This window comes from Gadus chalcogrammus, chromosome 9, assembly GCF_026213295.1.
Source record: "Gadus chalcogrammus isolate NIFS_2021 chromosome 9, NIFS_Gcha_1.0, whole genome shotgun sequence".
NCBI lineage: Eukaryota > Metazoa > Chordata > Actinopteri > Gadiformes > Gadidae > Gadus > Gadus chalcogrammus.
The window spans coordinates 7,827,999-7,848,864 of record NC_079420.1 but is presented as its reverse complement, the minus strand read 5'-3'; the positions used below and the strand labels follow the sequence as shown (position 1 = coordinate 7,848,864).

General features: G+C 45.6%; 1 protein-coding gene across 2 annotated transcripts in view; it reads left to right on the top strand.

The window, feature by feature from the left end:
- The window catches only part of LOC130388571 (tumor protein p53-inducible protein 11-like), a 28,596-nt gene extending 7,732 nt beyond the window's left edge, over window positions 1–20,864 (top strand). The window contains exons 3-8 of one of the 2 annotated variants that reach the window (XM_056597929.1): window positions 9,265–9,404; window positions 14,451–14,509; window positions 14,763–14,811; window positions 15,824–15,920; window positions 17,248–17,349; window positions 17,639–20,864. In XM_056597929.1, coding sequence (XP_056453904.1) covers window positions 9,276–9,404; window positions 14,451–14,509; window positions 14,763–14,811; window positions 15,824–15,920; window positions 17,248–17,349; window positions 17,639–17,772 — 570 coding nt within the window. In that variant the 5' untranslated portion in view covers window positions 9,265–9,275 and the 3' untranslated portion in view covers window positions 17,773–20,864. The remainder of the gene's footprint in view (window positions 1–9,264; window positions 9,405–14,450; window positions 14,510–14,762; window positions 14,812–15,823; window positions 15,921–17,247; window positions 17,350–17,638) is intronic. The other variant, XM_056597930.1, reaches the window with a different exon arrangement.
- Window positions 20,865–20,866: the final 2 nt, after the last annotated feature.

The window sequence follows — 20,866 nt, the reverse complement described above, 5'->3', positions numbered from 1 at the left end:
ATAATGCTCAAATGAAACAAATGGAACGATCACGGAATTATATCCATTTATCAGTTATTGTCTTTAGAGTCGAATGCTCATTGCACTGGTTGTACTTCACTGATATTCAGTTGATGGATCAAATCATGCTCGTCCATCTGTGTGTATATATGTGTTCATGATGGGAACCAAACATCCTGTACTCGATGTACAACTGTTAAGTGTGTTGTACCACAGATGGGCCCATATTGAAGTAGCGTATCCTTATTACTTTATTAGGCTTAGATCTCTGCTTCGCTTTGAACCCACCACACGCTCGCAGGCAGGAATCCATTTTGAGTGCTTTTAAAGGCACCCTTTCTGTTATCGATGCTGTTTGTTTTAAGGCCATGCCATGGGGTTATAGGACTGTTGCCCAACATAATGTTATTTGTCATACTTCTATTTCCCATTAAAGTCGCCTTTTTTAGCGTGACACCTGTTCTTCTAGGTTATCTCTAGGTTTCACACTAATGTGTGTGTGGTCACGCACTCGTGGACCAGATTCTATCTGAAATGAGCTTCCAGGGTTTTATGGCCATGGACTTGTCAACACGTCCGGCCTTGGGTTACCCATTAGTCTAAAAATAGTAGTGGAACCTTTCATCTTGATGCAATAGTAATGGCATATGGTACAGCTCTACTGCAAATAGACAGCTATGCACCAATGCCTTGCTATTATTATTATTATTGAGTGCTGAAAGGATTAATCTGTGAATTAATCATCACAAATCCAATCAAATTGCTTCATATTGTTTCAAAGTACAATTACCAACCATTTGCTGCTTAACGCTTTAGAAATTCAGAGTAATTATTCATTGTTTCAGATTTCTACAAAATGAGTTAATTTTGTCCTTCGTGATTGTCAAACCAAGCAGGCTATTATAATTCCTCACGTTGGGCTCTTTTAAAGTATTATGAAGAAGAATAGTCCCCTATTCTGAACACCCCGTCGCTGAACTGTTAATGCACACAACACGTGAACATCCTTATATGGCATCAGGGTTACATTTGCCCAGGAATTTGCTCATGCACAGGAATCTTCTCAGTTTGCTTGTTTTACCCCAGAAATTTGAGACACTGGAATCTAATGGACCCTTTTTACAGGTGGTCAATAGGATAGGGATAAGTCTATCGCAGCATCGGTATGGTAAATGTATATTTAGTTGACTATTTGGGTCTATACTGTTGCAGTGCCATACCTAAATCAAACAGGCCCATGCTATGCGCTACACCTGGTTTTCTCCCACTTGTGAAAACGGCCCTATGTTAAAAAAAAAAGTTTCCACCCTCACAAAAAAAATCATTGTGTTCCGCATCATTAAAGTCTCATTAAATCAATGAATCATGAGACTTTCACTGACTGTTACCAATGGCAACCAACATCTGACCTCTCCCGGTGCCTGAACCTCTAGCTAATCACCACGGGGTGTTCGCTTTGCTAGCCGAGCCCAACGGACAATAACACTGGTAATCAATCATACAGTAGTAGCACAGATACATTCCCTGATTGAATACACTAATCTCCCAGCCCTCCAGTGTCCTGGGTAGAATTTGCCTAACAATAAGGTCTTCTGTCTGCAGCCCTTGACGGATTGACTTCACACACACACTAAGCCTGTATTATTATTTTTCCACTCTCGCTGTGAGGCTGCTATTATGTTATTGCTCATGAGCTTAAAATAATACCAGATATATAACGTAATTATGGCTGCACGTTTGTGTGTGTGTGTGTGTGTGTGTGTGTGTGTGTGTGTGTGTGTGCGCGCACCCGTGTGCGGCCATGATTCTACCTTCCTGTCGATGGCACCCGTCTCGGTTTTGTTGTTCACGGCACAGAAGGAGAAGGCCGTGTTCTGCGTCTTCACGCCTCTACCAGTAGTCCCCGACGTGCAGGATTAGACTGGTGATTTCTTCTCTCACCTCCTCTCCCCAGTCGGCCTGTGTTGTGTGGCAGCGTGTGCCTTTACCTCTCGGGGGGGGGGGCTCTGTCTTGTAGTGAGGATGAATCACCTCCCAGCTGTGTGTGTGCAGGAAGTGTCACTTGTGTTTTACCTCATCCCAGCCCCAGCCAGTCCCACGCTAGCTGTTTAGTAGACCTGCCGTGGGGAGCTGTAGCTCAAACAAGATGGAAACCACAAACAATCACAGGCGGCCAACTCGGACGCAGCTGCGGCGGCAGCGCTGGCTACGTAGCGCTACTCTTGGCTAGTCCAAATCCACTGGAAGTAGTTGTCGCCTACATTTAATAATGCATTTGGCACCGGCTGTGGCGGCGCCCCATCTGAAACGGCATTCACGTTTGCTTTTTGAAATTACTATGATCCAAATCCAAGTGTCTAATGTTGGAGCAATTCCAATAGTTCTGCTGAACGGCAACACTTGTAAATAACGTGCTACAGTGCTATCACCTCACAGTTTTTAAGTAGATTAACCCTCATAATTAACACATCCTCCTCTCTGCTTATGTGGGTTGCTATTTGCGCTCTGCAAGGGCAGTTTCAACACGGCAAAGCAATTAAGCGATATTTCATCCCCGGCGGTCACAAAGAATCCATTATATCTACACAACAACAACAACAACAACAACAACAACAACATTGACCTGTACATTGAGGTGTACGACATTGGCTTAATCTTGAGCTGGACTGACATGTCGGTAGAGGTGTTCGAAGGCAGGAGGCTGCAGAGACCCCGCGCCCCCGCCCTGAGGGCTCAGCGGGGATGGCCGGATGGTGGAGGTGGGGGTGGTGGTAAAAACGACCAGCTGGGCTGCCGTGTCATCAACCCTGGCCCCGTCGGCGGCGGCGTCGTCATCCACCCAGCTAAGCTCCTGCGACGGCTCGGGAAGCCATTGTTGATGATTGTGGGGGAATTGGCACGGGATGTTCTCTGGCTCGCCGACAGGTGAGGAGTGCACGGATGTGCCTCTTAGTCGCCCCCAGATGTGCCCGGGGGCTTTTGGGGGCTGTGGTGCGTGACGTCCTTTACTCAGCCACATTTTTTTCTGATTAACTCCTCCACACTAATGAACTAAATGAATAAAGGACATGCCTGATGAAGTTATTAACGTCCTGAAGCCATCCACTTAATTGGATCTGTTTGCTTGCCTACAAGCCCTCGCAATAACTGTCAGGCTCGCTATTAAACGGGCGTTGCTGAGCAAAGACCAGGCCAACACTGTCCTGTGCATCATTAACACAGGAGTCGATTAACAACAGCCGGATTCGGTCTTCTGCTGCCGCAAGAAGATGAGGCTGGGGTAATCCCTAATCAAAATATAATAATTTTGTGTGGTTTATTGCAGGGCAAGTGGATTCAGCAGTGTTTAGCTAAACACCATAATGTAGCGTTGACAAGCGGACCCCCTTTCGGCCTTGTGTCTGTCCTCTTCTGTGGTGCTCTGCAGCCCCGGCCACGACAAGGTGGTCTGCTTTGCCTCAGGGAGGGATCCGTTTTTTTTAATCCACCTAAAAGTATAGAACAACGCGTTTGTATATAGTAAAAGGCCAGGCGTAAATAAAACCCAGATACTATACCATCTGCTGGAAATAATTCCTCTGGACTGTCAAGCATCCGAATATTCAGTCTGTTTTATTTTAGTACTCTTTTATTGGACTCGAGTCCGAGGTTGTGTTTCCGATCAGCTCTCCGGTTTTCACTGAACACTAAGCCCGCAGACTGGAGGCGTATGGAGATGTTCCAATACTAGGAACAATTTCAACAATTTCAGGGCATTCTTTTTAAGTTGCCGCACTTTATAAACTTTTGAAAGATATGATCCAGACGAACCCCACGTTTAGGTGACTTGTCTCCTAGGAAGGCATTATATAATCAAACGAGCAGTGGTTTGTTTTGTTCTGACCGGGCCAACCACCCAACGTTGGCTGCTCAGGTTAGGCCATGGAGACTGCTTTGTTATGAGCAAAACACTGTCCTTGTGCTCACCCACTCACCCCTATCCTTGCTCTCAGCCCCCCAGCTTTTGTTTTTTCCCCCAACACTGTCAGAGATACTTATCGGTCTATCTGCTCCTGTTGGATTTTCCCATTTGATCAAGAAAATTAAACAAGAAATTGGAAGAAACTGGCAAAGGTCTTCTGTAACAGGTTTCTCAGGAAGCTGCTTTATGCTTCACCCATGGCAATAATTTAAATTACAATCTTTCATCTTTATGTGTATGTGTTTGTGTATGTATGTATGTGGGTTGCTCTTTATAATTATTCATTCTGCAGAGGCTTTGCTTAATTAACAACCCGTGGCTGGTTCCGTAGATACATTTCCCTACAGCTACACAGTTGGCCTTAATAGAGGGCACATTTCAGTTCTCACTAAACCCTGTTCCCTTGAACTCATAGAAGGTACATTTCCCTTTTTCTTTGGAGGGACCACAAGCAGATTAATCCTCACATCCGGCCCAAGACAATGCTTAATCTTGTCAAAGAGAAAAAGGGAACACATGGTTTGACTACTGACTACATCCGCAGCTGGCTATGTATGTCGTCGGTCCTGTGAATCATGCAGACATTTCTCCATAAAGCCATTGAAGCTGTTTTACAATCCTCATGCATGTAGTGTCCCTTGTTGATGCCTTAGTCATCACCTGCTTGTGTAGGTGGCCACAAGGGTCTTGTAAGGAGAGGAAATACTCGAATACTTTTCATTGTAACCCCTAGACTGACTTCTGTAGAAAATTATTTCAATTGATTGTTTTGACAATTAATGGCGGTGTGTTTTTTGGGAATTGCCTGACATCACCAGTTTATTGTCCCCTGTTGCTGTTTCTCGTTCGTTCTAGGAGTTGGATATTACTACTAATGTTTTGCTGTTCAATACCATCAAACCCCTTTGTTTTGAAATGTAATAATTTATTATACTACTTCCTTTGAATTACCCCTATTCCTTCTGTTGGTATCTCTCTCTCATTACTGGTAAAAATATCCATACACCTTTTGACGGCCTTGCATTTCATCACTGAATTCAACACTTTCAATTCAACACTAATTCCTTGGATGCGTCACAAGGCAATGGTTATAAAACCATGAACCTTGAAATAATTGTTGTTTTCACACTTGGCCCGTTCCTGCGAACACACACCTCCACTCCAGCAGATTTAATACAGATTGAAGCCTTTTTTATTTCTTATCTCACGCTGGCATTATGCAGAATGGCAAAGTGACGGCCCGGGAATGTGAGGAAAGACCTCATCAACACTATGTAACAAATCACAATCACAACTAAGCCCCCGTTCCCCATTAGCTGTGTTGCTAGGCAACTGCATCAGGACCTCTCCATCTGGCGGGGAGACGGATGTGCATGCGTTGGCATCTGGGAGGAATCTTTACCGCTTTGAAGATGCAGATAGACGGTCTTACTTGTGTCGTCACCTCTTTCCTTACCTTCACCACCATTGCATCCCATAATATTATGTTTTCAGCTTTTCTTTATTCTGGGAATGACTGGGGTTATTTATTTAGTATTGAGTCGTTACTACATTTACATTTCAAATACATTGTTGCATTAAAACAGGCCTCAGAGTCGGTGTGCTAAAATGATTCTTTCTTTTCGTGGGGGACCAATGTTTCCTCTTTTTGTTGGGTGTGGGTCTGTTTGCAACCCAGTGTCGCATCAAAATGTGCTGGTCCACAGCGGAAATCATTTCACAATGACGTGATGGCACTCAAGAAGTCAAGGAAACTCCCAATGTCAATTTTTTTCGTGTGTGTGTGTGTGTGTGTGTGTGTGTGTGTGTGTGTGTGTGTGTGTGTGTGTGTGTGTGTGTGTGTGTGTGTGTGTGTGTGTGTGTGTGTGTGTGTGTGTGTGTGTGTGTGTGTGTGTGTGTGTGTGTGTCCCCCGGATTACTGCCCTGCTCCTTCTGTCCTTTCCTTCTACGGTTGCGGCTGTCGTTCTGCGGTAGAGATGCTACAGAGGATGCAGAGCCTGGCTTCTCTGTGGTGTTTGGACGCGTGGGATCTGCATGTGGCATACTCGGCGACAGAAGGCCCAACACATGTTCCATGGAACTCCGCTGAACTTCAAATAGACTCTGTGCGTGCAAGGCATATTCATGGAGGAATGTTTCAGACGCCCTTACCATCAGCTCCCCTCGGTGTGGATGAGCGGATTAAAGGAGCCGTACGGGTAGGAGGCTAACCTCCTAAGGAGGTTCTCTGTTCAAACCCAGAGGCTCTCTGTTTTGCTGCTCTTGAGCTTGCTTGTTCTTTCAGTTGCTGATGCAACAGAAAGAACCTAGGAAGTCCAATTAAACCAATGAATGGAACGTGGCCGTGCTGAAATGGTATCTGATCTAAGTGAATGCATCAGGTGGACGTATTGAGTGCACATGGCGGGAAATACTTTGTGCCGAAATGTTCTCGTTTGTTCCGTAGCCGGGAACCAAATCCTATAATGAAGTCAATGCTGTCGTCCTTTTTTTAACAATTTCCCTATTCCTATCAGCCACCCGGGCTTTATTCATTGCCTCTGATCAATAGTTCCAGGGCACTGTCAGACCTAGCAGTTCTTCACCAGCCCACAGAGACAGGCATCTGCGGCATTAAACGCTCACACTTTTTCACTAACAATCCTTGTCGCAGAGCAAATTAATTGATCTGCTGTTGTTACGGATCAATATTATGTTTCTATCTTGGTCAAATGGCACCGTTGGTCAAGCACTAGTTTAACAGAGGGAAGGGGGTCTGTTAAAGGACTCTGCTCCCGGTATACCAACAGGTGATTAGTGTGGGTGAGCTATAGAGCAGCTGGAGAGAGTTCCACCATTGGGGGGGGGGGGCGCCCACTCTCTGTGACAGAGCGCGACTCGAGGAGGGCTCCGACGAGTGTGAAACGGCAGGAAGGCTGCAGGTCCAGATGGCGTATCTGGGCAAGGACCGAGGACCTGTGCTAATCAGCCCGACCCGGTGTTCACCACACTACTCACCCTGTGCCCGGCTGAGTCCTCCCTCCCCACCTGCCTTAGCGTGCCTCACTGTTATCCCTGTGCCTGAGAGTGCGTCTCCTCAGCATGCCTGAATGACTACCCACCGGTGGCCCTCAGCTCGGTCGTCATTGAATGCTTTGGGAGGCTGATTACAGGATTACATCTGTGCCTTCCTCCCGGAGGAAGTGGCTGAGCTGTCACTCTGGCCCCAGACAAACATCCTCCTCACAAATGTCACCCAACCAAAGGAGCTGATTGTGGAGTTCAGGAGAGCACAACAAAAGAGACCGTACACACCACTGTGGATCAATGGGACTGTGTACGGTGGAAAGGGGAGCAGCTCTGAATGCCTGGGAGTCCACAACATAAAGGATCTGACGCATTCAACACACACAGACACTCGGGCGAGGAAGGCTAGGCAGCCTCGTTAGCACCTCAGGCTTCTGAAGAAGTTCAGAGTCTCCCTAAGGCTCCTTCAACACGTGTCCTCTGGAGCGGCAGAGCGCGTTCAGACAGAGAGCCACAGCTCCGCTCAGGGCAGGAGGGCTCCGCAGAGAGCAGCGCGTTTCGGCTGAACTCGCTCTTTGAACCGCCCGCCCCTCCCTGCAGAACCTGAGCCTACCCCAGCGTTTGAAGGTTTCCTGCTGCGGTCTGGCAAGCGCCTCCTCAGTCACGCAGAGACCGATGCAGGGTTTCTTTCCCCAGGCTATCAGCACTGTGAACACTGAAACCAACAGCTCCATCAAGTTACACGCAAGCACACGCACGCGCACAGATTACTTATGTGCAGTTATGTTGCTTCTTATTTTCAACAATAACACAAGAAAATGTAGTTGTATTAGTGCTGCTTCTTTTAAGTCTAAATGCTGTTGTTGTTTTTGCACAACCCTGTACGAATTGCCGCTGTCATTTGACTGTGTGACGAATAAAGATCTTGCACGATAACACAATTTGAAGTGCTGTCTGTGTGTCAGAAATCATGACCGCCGTCATTTCATTCTGAAACAAATTCTTCATATACGTCTACTCGTGTTTAAGGGCTTTGCTGTCAATATCATGAGACTCTTCTCAGCGTGACTACTTCCATAGTCATGTCATTGTTTATCACTTCTTATGTCCTCCACAGTCGCTCCCATGAATACTTTAAGCGATTGGATTACAGGCTTCATGATGCAGATATCACAGCCATGTGAGACCAATGTTCTGCCTAGTTATTGTAGGAAATACAACAAGCAGTGGACTATCTTGAGAAACGTAGCTTGGGCAGATTAATGACCCTCAGAGTGAGGCCTGTTTAGTCCAGAAACTGGAACACAGGTTGGTACCCCCATGACCCGCATGGAAATCTGTCTCACACCACAGTCTCTCTGTGTGCGCTCATATTGAGTGGGACCTGATGGATTTTGAACAGTGAGGAACTTCAGTGCAGCTAGCTCGAATTAGTGTGTGTGTGTGTGTGTGGTGATTTATGAACTTTCTGCAGCTACCTCTGGCCCTCGGGGTACCTGGAGGACGCTTCCCCTCAGCTTGACTGGGAAAACATGTTTTATTTATCTGTCTGGCATCTATTATCCAGACTCTTCTGCTATAATTATGTTTCGCATGTCAGGCCCTGCAGGAGAGTTAAAAGGAGATGGGTAGATCTCTCTCTCCCCCTCTTCCTCTCTCTCTCTCTCTCCTCTGTCTCTGTCTCCCTGTCTCTCTCTCCCTCTCTCCCCTCTCTCTCTCCTCTTCTCCCTCTCTCCCTCCAGAAAACCAGATGAACCCCACAGTTCCTACCAAACCTGTATCCTTCACACACAATTCATCCTCTTTGGTTTCCCCCTCACGTCCCCAGAACGTTTCTTTCAGACCTCCAACTTTGTGCTACTTCTTCATTGGACCCGCCACCCCTCAAAGCTTCATAGGGCCAGGTTAATTAAACTCTGGTTTAAATGTTTCAGTTTGGTTATTAAAGGAGGTCTGTATGATAGATTTGACTCAAATCTGACTTGTATAAAACTAGATATTTGTCTAGTCTGTGCAGCATGTGGCTCAGGAGGTAGAGCGGGTTGGCTGATAACCGGAAGGTTGCTGGTTCGATCCCCGGTACCTCCTAGCTGAGTGCCAAGGTGTCCCTGAGCGAGACACCTCACCCTGACTGCTCTCGACGAGCTGGCTGTCGCCCTGCATCGTTAACCGCCGTCGGTGTGTAAATGTGTGCATTAATGGGTCAAAGTAAAGCCCGTTAAGTGGCCACTGGTTTCAAGAGCGCTATATAAATGCAGTCCATTCACCATTTACCATTTGTCTTTGCTCTGCTCTAGATCTGTGCACAATGAGCAACAAGCTGCACCCTCCACTGATGAAGAAGCACAGCCAGACAGACCTGGTTAGTCGCCTGAAGACCCGCAAGATCCTGGGAGTGGGGGGAGAGGATGACGACGGCGAGGTCCACCGCTCCAAGGTCCCTCCTCATTCATATCCTCATCGCACACTTATGTTTGCACACAGAAATCCATCAGATTTCATAAGTTATTCATGCATGCATTACATTTCTTAAATTCATACCTAAAGGAAAATCCACCATCGAGCCGGTATATTGACTCATTGTGTTTGTGTGTGTGTGACGTGATTGGCCCCGTTGTGAGGTTACCTTCCGCTTGGCCATGCCCCCTTCTGGACATCCCAATCCTCTTTAATATCCCGTCACCTCTGATTTAATGTGGACACAGCCATTGGGAGAGGGCATGCTCCTTCATCACAGATCCACAGCCTGCACATCGGCAAGGAACACAATGATGGCACACTTCCACAGATCCCTCTTTGTTTGCGGTTTTCTTTCCCCATCTCCGATGTCATTTTGAGGACAAGTGTACAAGAGATTGGAGGGCTGCTCTCACATTTCTGAATAATGCATGATGTAGAGGAAGGGGAAGCTGAGAGGAGAGAATAGGGGGAGTAATGAGATGCCGGCTCCTGTTTTTCATCTCTCGGTCATGAGTTTGTCTTCTTCTTCGCAATGTTTACCAAGAGAGGCCTTGGAGCAGAGTGGAGCCCTTTCATGGCCTCCCGGCTTTAGTCTCTATGGTTTTGTTTCTTCCCAGTCACCATGCGATGAGATGGATAGAAGAGGAATAGTTGCCTGCCCATATCCTCCATACGCCAATAAACAATTCATGGGCTCTTACTAACCAAGTTGTGGTTCATGCAAAGACGCAGTTCAAATTCAGACCGTGTAGGAATAAGAGTGTCTGTATCGATGAAGGGCAACCCCATCTATTAGTTCCAGCGATTCGGTTCTAGACCAGTCCTTACGAGGGGATACAAGGACAGAGGACAACACCGGTAATAGCGGACTACCGGCACTACAGTCTCTCACCTCACTATAAAAACCCAGATTTCCACCACACATCCCTTAAACGCGTGCGACCGCATGACAGGGGTTGGGGGGGTGGGGGCGGCTGGGCGGCGCCCGGGGGCCCTTCTATAAACAATGCCAGGAAGGGCTGCAGCAGTCCTCTGCCCGTCTGTCTTCCTGTGACGGCGGTTCTCTCTGCGTGCTGATAAGAGCGACCGCGCCGGGCCCTGGGAGCACGCGCGCGCCGGGCCCTGGGAGCACGCGCGCGCGCGTGTGTTCCGCCGCGAGGGTCCAGCGGGTAGGACAGAGTTATGGTCTGCTGTTGGTTTGTCACGGTGGTGACCGCTGACACTTTGCAACCTGCTGTCCGCGCGGCGTGGGTCATGGGACTGGTTTTACCTGGTAGCGTGTCATAATGTTGATGATGATGAGGATGATGATGACGATTGTTGTGTCTCTCCAAGAGAAGAGGCACTGTCTAATTTAAGATTGTAGCCCCCAGCCATCCAACATCCATGATTAAAGTCTAAGACGGTCTGCAATTAACGTGTCGTTTGTAATCCATTAATCATTGATTTTGCTGAGTGTCACTGATAATAGCTCGTCTCTAGTTACCAGAGCCAAATGAATAGTCTCTTTGTCTGATAAGCAGCCGAGTAAACGTTTTTTACGTGGTTATTTATATTCACTTTGATGTTGATGTGAAACGGAGAAGTGCAACCGAATGTTTTCATATTAAAAGCTTTAAGCAGCAGATATCTGATATTCCTACTTGATGCGTGACTAAAACGATGATCAATCATCAAAGTTACAACCCATGATTGTGACTAATCAGCACTCTTGAAGTCCGTTCTCCCTGACTGGGAGGAGATTTTAAAACGATGATTCAGAGTAGAAACGGGACGCGTTTCAGCGGGTCCTTATTCAGAAAAACGTTCCTTTCGGTGCTGGTGTGTGAACTGCAGCGCTCACTCCTCTGACGAAGCACCGTGGCTTTGTGTTTTCTTCCTCTTCCTCTTCCCTCCTCGCTCTACAGCCCCCCGGGGCCGGACTTGTGCCTTCGGTTCAGGCCCGGTTCCTGTTGTGCATTTCTCATGGCCGTCATTAATATTTATGGGTTCCCGTCAGAGGCAGCCATCTGATAGTAGCGTGGCTGGAAGGATCTATTTAGCCTGACAGAGTAGTTCAACTAACGTGGTTCCTATGCATGCGTAGGATTTCAAGCAAAAAAGTTTATACATTTTCCTAAATGTTAAGAAATAACCTTGAATTGTAATCTTTCAATCATTGGATGAGGTTGCTCCATATTGAAATACCTTATTCTACTTTCACATAAATCTCCCACGTTCTGTGTGTTTCTGTTTTATATTTTCCTACATTTTGGCCAGCAGACAAGATAAAACCACAAAATAAATGCTCTTATGAATGTTGCATTCTTTGTTAATAGAATGTATAAATCTGTTTTTTGCAGAGATAAGATTACACTAATCCCCAAAGGCAAATGAATGAAAGCAAATGCATGTTCAACATACATGTTCACATGCAAACCAAGTCGATAGTATCCGTAAATCAATTCCCCATGCCTTTTAAATGTGCTGCTGTAAGCTTAACTCTTAACCGTTCACTGCTACCTGTAGGATAATAGTGTTGGATTACTGCAGCCACTCCATACTTACTGTAGCATAATGGAGGATCTCATGGCATATAGCCTGCTCCTGCCCAACCAAAGACTCTGGCTTCTTGGTGTCGGTTGTCAAGGCTTAGCTCAAGCCTTGGTGACTATCAGACATTATTATCGTGAAGGAAAAGGTCATGTGTCTCAGCCCTATATTTCATGATTGCCCTTGCAAATGTATGCCATTAAAAAAAAACGACTCTGCGGGTGGGTGAAACTGACGCAATTCTATCACAATTTCCATTCCATGTTGGGGATATTTTTGGTGTTTAATTGGTCCGCTGTAGACTGGCTTAAATTACCAAAGTATTTGGTACTTTTGTCATTTATTTAGAATCTATCACTTAAACATCAATGAATTACGTGGCTTACCTTCTCCATATCATGTGATGGGAGTATTCAGAATAATTATCAGTTAGTATTCCCCTTCGGTAGAGAACGATAGGAAAGCAGGTTCTTTTCATGGTTTCGGTCAATTCAATAAATTATTCCTCCACATTTCCTCCTTTTTTTTATTAATTTGTACCTCATTCAGGAAGCAACCTTTTGAACTATGGCAAATCTGCCAACCAGAAAATGAATTTTTACAGAATTGAAATTAGACCAGAATATCCCCAAAAAACGAATGTCATAGTATACTTGGAAAATTAATGAATGCTCTTCTGGCTGCAGCCAATTGCACCGTAATTGTACATTGTTCCTTGAGTTGGCATCTGTTTACGCGTAAAACCAGATTATTCTCTTTGTACTTTCTCTGGGACTGTTCTGTCCCTGTAACGACTATCACCCTAGAGAGGAACAAACTGAGTTTGACCCCATCCTAATACAGAACTTTTGCCATCCAACGGAACCAGCCACAGATCAGAGCTGACATCGACCAAAAGCAAAAATAAAAGCCTTCTCCATCATGGGATTCTAACCGGGTATCTTGTTGCATTCAATGCACAGGCTCAACATACAGGGCTTTTTGTATCACTCCCGGTCCAGCTAAAGAACTGTGAAAGCTGGCAGTAACCCTCTCCCCTTCTCCAAACCAAAGAGCAATTAGGTTTAACTAGTTACTGCAGCACCTACTGATCTGTTGTCAGACTAGTCGAGTATCGGTATCTATATATATCCACTGATTCTATATTAACTGATGTTGAACTTGGACCCGGCTTTGTTTTTCTGGCTATGATTCACAAAAAAATTAAGACGATTAATCTTTTCTTTTTGATTCACTCACCCCAGTTGCTCAGGCAATTACTCCAATTTAGATTGTATGCTTGCAATGGTTGTTTCTTAGCCTAGTTTCTTAATCCCTTCGGATTAAATGGTCTGCTTTAGAAGTAAATGTCAAAATGCCATGTATCAGCAAGTCATGTGACCACACAGCTGCTCCTGTGGCCTTATATTTGTGGGCTTTTAATATGTGCTTTGGGCCCCTGGCGGTGTTTCAAAGTCTCCGTCAGCCAGTAATTAGGCCCTGGGGATGGATAGGGAGATATGCTGACAACAATGGGGACAATACGTTAACTCAATGATTTGTAGATAATTGAATTGGATTCAAACGGCAATAATGAAGTATATTGACCCGGTCTCAGTTGTCGCCATTCTATTGACGTGTGGCAGGATTTCCCGGGCTTTTAATTGGCTTATGGTAACTTGATGATTACTTGGGCGCGGCCAATGCCGATATATCATGGGCTGGGCTGATGGTCAGATAGGGACTTAATGAATCTTGTCAATTTATGTGTGGGCTTTTGGCAGGCAGCTTTTAAGAGTTTGAGGAGTTGTTCTCAGCTGCTGCTTTCATCTGAGGAGGAAAGAAGTTCCATCCTCAGCTGTAGGTTATTATTTTTTGTATTTTCTTTCAAACACAGGATGTGTTTTTGCATTTCTCAATACAAGGAAATAACCCGGTTGTGTGTCAGAGCATGGGCTGCAGCAATCTACCGGTCAATCATTGGCAATCGTTCACTGCGGCTAGAGTCGCGTGTGAGTCTGAAGCCCGAAGCAAACGGGCGTGACGGGACGGATGCAAAACGGCCCTCCGTGCATCATCTTCAGAGATGTATAAACTGTGAAAATTAACTCTTGTATATTGTATCTGTTTTGCATTCATTCATGACCCTGGCTGAACCGGGGATGGAGAAGACGTTGCTTCTGGGATGGAATGTTCTTGTCCTCAGGTTTAATGTCGCTAATTAATAGCGGAGTCTGACCATTTTGCCTTTCAGCATCTTCAAGAGGCCTAGATAGAGTATATTAATGTACGTTGGATTTAGCTCTGGCCAGAAAACACTCCGCAGGATTATAGGATTTCGTGTGCTCTGATACATCCGGGCGGACGGATGAGATTCAAACAAAGTGAAGACGGAGAGTGAAATGTTTCCTGATATGAATCATTTGCTTTCCCCTCTCCCTCTGTCTCTCTCTCTGTCTCTCTCTCTCTGTCTCTCTCTCTGTGTCTCTCTCTTTGTCTCTTGCCCTCACAGATCAGTCAGATGCTGGGCAATGAGATTAAGTATACAGTGAGGGAGCCTTTCGGAATCAGGTGAGATCTGCTCTCTGTTCTGTTTCACTCCGTCTCAGAACCCTTTTAGAACAACTCTTATTGCACACCAAAGGGTCTTCAGACTCTGCTGCACCCTCTTGGCAATGTATAGTCTACATCCTTTAAATAATCTCAAGAAGATATAACTTCAGAGCTTATTGTATCTATTTCTCTGTATTAACTCTTGTTATCTTTTCCTCTCTCTTCTCTCTCTCTATTCTCTCTTCCTTGCTCTCTGTCTCTCTCCCTCTAGGTTGTGGATCCTCATCTCAGCAGTGACATTCTCTGTCATGGCACTGGTGGTATGTTTGTGTGTGTGTGTGTGTGTGTGTGTGTGTGCTAATGTGTGTGAACATATCCACTGCTGGTCACCCTTTAAATCTTAAAGTTAACCCCTGACAAGCTGTCGGTTTGTTGTTGTTTCACATGGATGAGTTTGTAATGTTTGTATAACTCTGATAGCCCCCGCTGCTCCTACAACATGAATCATTTCTATGTTTGTACATTATTGGCCAGGAATGGTAGACCTAGCCCAAACATGCAGAAACACAGCGCAAGCAACGGGAAAGAGGGTAACTACTAGATAGAGCCACACTTGGAAAATAATGGAGATAATAATATTTGTAAGAGACCTTTAGACATGCAGAACCAGAATCTATTTTTGAGAGTGTGAAAATTGTTTATCTTTTAATTGAACATAACTTAAAAAGCCTTTTTCTCATTTAGAATGAATCTAAATATTGGTGAAATCCTTCACTTAACAAATTCAAGTTGGGCGTCACCATTCGGTCGAGGTTATATAATCTAAACAAACAATCTAAACTGCATGTTCTGAGTGGAAACGGAACGAGGCAAACCACTCCCCCGACCCCTACACAGTGGCCCATTCACTGCACTGAAATCATGACCATCCTTCCCCTGGCAACTGCGTTCCAGGCGCTGGGTGGAGCCGGGGGCAGGGCCTCTATTAGAGTGACACTGGCCCAACGCTCCAGCAGTGTGCTGCTGCTGCTTCTTCTGACCTATCTCGGGCGCACATCTGGTCCAGTGAAACAGCTCTGCCTTTGTCTGCTGCACCACCTTGAGCCTCAATGTTCTCAGTGTATATTAGAGGGGGTGTAGGCCCGGGGGGGGGGGGGGGGGGCTGTGGGGCCAACAGACTCCCAACAGCGGGACGTTGTCCCCGTTGTAAATGCCACTGTATTTCTGGATGCAAAAACAACTACAGTTGAGGGGAGACAGAATGGTCCCTGTCGAGGCATTGACGCATTGTACTGTGTGTTCTCCCTCCCCCCCTCCCCCTGCTATACACAGGCCTTGGTGTTCCCCAATCAGCTCTACGAAGTCGTCTTCGAGGAGGAGCTCTCGACGACAAACATCTCCATCCGGCTCTACGGCGGGGCCCTTCTCAGTGAGTGGTCGACACAGAGACAGACCAACGGAAAGACAGACAGACCAACGGAAAGACAGACAGACCAACAGGGACAGACATTTTCCCAAAGTTGTAGAGAATAAGTGCTAGAATAAAAAATGGCACCTTTTTATCGTTGTTATTATTACGCACGCATATATAGTCCGTGTTGAACCCATTTCTCTTGAGAATCAACGGCCTCTTCAGCCCCTGTTGCGTCGCCGGGAGCCAGCGCAATTTGGGCAAGGCGCGGTCATTTGTACCTCGGGTTGTTATTTTCTCGGCTTATCGACCGCCGCAGGCAATAGGTGCTCATAACTGCACGGCAATTATCGCCACTCTGCTACCCCGGGCGGAGGCGGGAGGCGGGAGATGCGTGTGTGTGATTACTATAATGGCGTTGAAATAAATCCCCTGCCGGGGGAAGAGCAGCACTTGCCCATCAGTCAGACGCGGAGCGCTTGCGACGCCTCTGTGTAAGTGGAAGATGCAGAAGAAGAAGCAGAGGAGGGTTGTGTTGTGTTGGAGAGTTTGAGAAATGCAGGTGTGTAGGAGTGCTTTGGGAGGGAGAGCGGAGGTGACGGACATCAAAAGGTGATGAGGAAGTGCTCCAGCGCTCAGAGTGATGCAACGCACTTGAATCAGAACGAGGCATGCTTTCACACCGGTGTTATGAAGCGTGCGGTGAATCAAGCGACGGGGAATATTTTCTCGTTATATTTATCGAATTAGACCTTTTTTGGGAAAGTTAAAATGATTGCCCTGCGTTCCGCTTTCGTGAAACGTGACTTCGTAACGCGTCGAACGAATTAATGTTCCACACGAAGATCCCTCCAGTCCTCCAGAGATCCTCGAGGGTGGGAGGGCGAACCCCTTTAAAAGTGTTATTGTAAATGTCAGCGAACTCCGTGATTTAGCAAGTGCATCGGATGAACCCGTACAAGACAGTGAAAGGAAGTAGGAATTGGGGGGGGGGGGGGGGGCTCATCTTCCATGCAGGTGGGATGCGGCAGGAAGTGGATATAATCTCCTCGGCCCGCCCACCTGTCAGCCCCCCCCCCGCTGGGCCATGATGCCTCGTGATGGGTGACAAAATCAACAGAAGAGGGAAATGAGCAGGGAGGAGAACGATGGAGAGAGGTTTAATGAAAGCCAGGCAGCCAGTCAGCGACTGAATGAGAGAAAAGAGCCAATTTGCTTATTAAACTCAACTGTCACTTGTCTGTTTGAGCTTCCTACATGCTTTTTGTGATTGTATTGAGTTAGCCCCCATCATCCTCCCTAACCCATCCCACCTCTCCTGTCTGAACTTTGACCTTCTCTCCAGGTCTGTCCCTCGTCATGTGGAACGGGGTCTACACAACCGAGAAGGTCATTATCCAGTGGACTCTGCTCACCGAAGCCTGCTACTTTGCTATTCAGTTTCTAGGTGAATAAACCTTGTCCAATCTATATTTTCCATTGTTTTTTGGGCCCCTTAGGGCTACTTTATTCTTAGGCCTACTTTTATTCTTAGGTCTACTTTTATTCATGGGATGACAACAGTGTGTTTTTCTCCCTCTGTTCACCGTGTATTTCCATCCCCACTAGTCCAGCTGTGCGGGCTCTATTCTGAGCATCTGTTGCCAAACACCCAGATCATAATGAACGTGTTACTACCGCCCTCTGGTGGTCATTTTCGAGCATCGCAGTTTACCCCGGTGTTTGTGTGTTTTTAGTGACGTTCATTACCCTGGCGGAGCTCGGGGTCATGCCCAACACTGCGGTGCTCCTGCTCCTAAGCCGGCTGCTGTTCTTGGTGGTGACACTGGCCTACTACTACCACCTGGGACGCAGGAACAAGAAGATGTGATGCCGCCTACTCTTTGCTTGTGGAGGACACAGTTGAGCGCTGATTTTTACACACACGCAGAGATGCACGCACACATCTACACACACACATGCCTGATCACACCTACACGCACACACACAGGCACACGCTTGCACGCACACATCTACACACAAAAACATGTGCGCACACACGCAGGTAGGCACCCACCTGCACACACACGTACTCAAGCACACACCTAGACACACATTCCCAAAACCAACTACACACACGCACGCACACGCACATACTTACCCACACACACAGACGAGTGTTGCTTGGATGATTTCTGGTCCGACGCCATCGGGGGGGACTTTGAACGCCCAATTCAACATCGCCACCAATCACAGCACGGCACTAATCAGGAGTAGGCGTTTGACCTCATGGTCATGGTGAACGATCTCTTGATGGACCATGAGAGCAATGCGAACACACTGCTCCTCTGTGCAGGTCCCCGGCCTAGGTTTGATGTTGTAAAGCGTTTGCTAGATGTTTATATCGAAGTTTCCTTTGTCCTGGTCATTTAGTTTGCTATGAACGTGGCGTAATTGCATAGCGGGTCCAATGGCTTATGTTGTACACAGAATGTTGAGCGGTTTCGCTCTGGCTTTGGGTTGGGACAACAATAATCATGTTCTGTCCCAGAGCTCATGTTTACTGGGAGCTGTTGGCTGGAAACTGGTTTTACAAAAGCATGGCTTCCTGCAGCATTTTTCGAAGACCAATTGTTGTGTGCTGTAATGTTTGTATTCCATTGACCGTGTTAAAGATTAGTAGTATTATTATGGGCACTAAGATAAAGCATAAACAACCGTTCTCCCATTTCCCTTTCAACGCTTCAAACCATACACAGATATGGACAGTGCATATTCTAATAGATGTGTCTCAAATGCAACGTAATAGCTCCTGTAAAACAAAAATGAGGTCCAAACAGACAAAGGTCTTTGTTGATATTTAAGCACCAAAGTAGCATCAGATCCAATGGTCTGATACAAAAATGTTGAACATATTTTGCAGGTTCTTAATCTAACAAGTTCTACTATTAATCGATGAGCTGCTTTTAATTTGGCTGTATCAAAAGAAACTGCTTCCAAAAATGTATTAAACTGGTCAGAAGATTATAGGCCTGCCCTTGATTAATCTGGTTTTATAACAACAATATTGGCTAATGTCACAAGCCGAGCATGCTGAATCCTAGTCCCATATCCTTTCATGTAGCATTGTTTTTTTCACTCACCACATATCTAAAGCCCTGCCTTAAAACCATTTCAAGAAACAGTCTTATTTCCTGTAAATATGTAAGTACAATACAGTATAATACCGCATTGGTGTCCCTTGAGGCAGAACAGGGAATTTGTATATTTACAGTCTGAATATTCACACTTGGAAATTGTTTTATTGATAGTTTTGTGTCAGCAGGAGTCTGTTATTTAAACCGATTTGATTGGCATTTGTGTTTTAGATGTTACAATATTTGGCATGCCATGTACTTCACTGTATACAGATATTTAGCGGAGTTTAAAGCCAACGACACAACCACACTATTATCAGAAGAAGTGGTGAATATCTACTGTTTATGTAATGGTAGTGAGTAGACAAATTAGATTTGGAGAAATGAAACGCAGAATATCTTTATTAATTTAATATTATGCTGTGTTAATTAAGCTTCTTGTAAACATGTGCTTTACGCCTAACAGTGTTCTCCAGTGATTTTACTTTTACTTTTTTTTTGTTAAACACTACCTCCCAATATAGCCCCATTCTCCACACCCATCCCAGCAAGTTCATGTTTTAGCAGGACAGGACAGCGCACCAAGCCAGAGTTGTACTTTGACTTCATGTTGAACACAAAGGTCGTTTCAACTGCCAGTCCTTTGCTCAAAGGGAGTAGTCGGACTGGGTTTAACTCCCTCAACTCAGGGTAGCTGTGGGTTTGCGGTTGAGTTTTCTCCTGCGAGCAAGGCAGCCGTGCCTACTACTTGATCCAGCGCACGGGGCCGACCCAGGACAGGAGGAACATGGGTGAAGTCTCCCCATGTTCCTGCAGGGTAGCAATTACTCTCTTTTGGCTGCTATTTAATTAGACACACACGGGTCGTCTGACTGACATCGTACGTCCCGGCCTGCCCGCCCTGTCCCTCCATGGCATAATTATGCCTCAGAGTTAAATGTCGTCCATGGTCTCCAATCATCGACCGGCCCTAATGTAATGTTTAAATTACAGGGGATCGGAGGGTCGGTTCCTCTTCAGGATTGAAAGAAGAGAAAGGTCTCCCATATGGGCCTGCCTATTTCATTTTGGGATATTAATCTGTGCCCCTCGTTTTTTTTATTTTTCAAATTGACAAGAGTCAAATCTATGATTAATCAAGCTCCATTTTATTATTTTGATTAATCAGTTCTGATGTGAATCCAGTCGGTAGGGTATTGTGTGCAACAAATCAGGTGGATTTGTTTCATAATGTAGCATCTTGGTGTTTGGTCTTTATTGTACTACACATAAAAAATGGTTGATTGATATGGAATTCCAGTATTTAGTTTGAAATAAAGAAAACCACTGTTTATTTTGTAGACTCTCAAAAAGATTTGAATTTATTGTGTTTATTTTGCAGTGCTCTTGACAGCTATGTCCACACTGGGTGTATGACTTTTATTTTCAATATATTACAAATGTGTTTATACTCCAAAACCAGTTTAAGGGCCAGTAACAAATTAAAGCAACATATAACCATGCTTTTTATTAATGTATAACTAATATGCAAAACAGGCATCAGAAGCACTCTGCTAGGAAAATTACTATCCCCTTTTTCAGATGTGAGAGAATTGTGTAGTATTTCATTTCAGGGTAATCTAAACACCAAAACACATGTCTTGTTTCTGGGTGTTGACACACTGGGAGGAGCCTCTCTAGTCATCATCTCTATATCACACAGTTTACACCACGAGATTGTGAACTGGATTGAAGATATGGAATTATCTGAAACAGGAAATAACTTTTTGCATTTTATATGGCAAAATCTATTGGGTCCAATGTAATACTACTTTTAAAAACATTGTGTTTAAGTCTAAGTTAAGTATT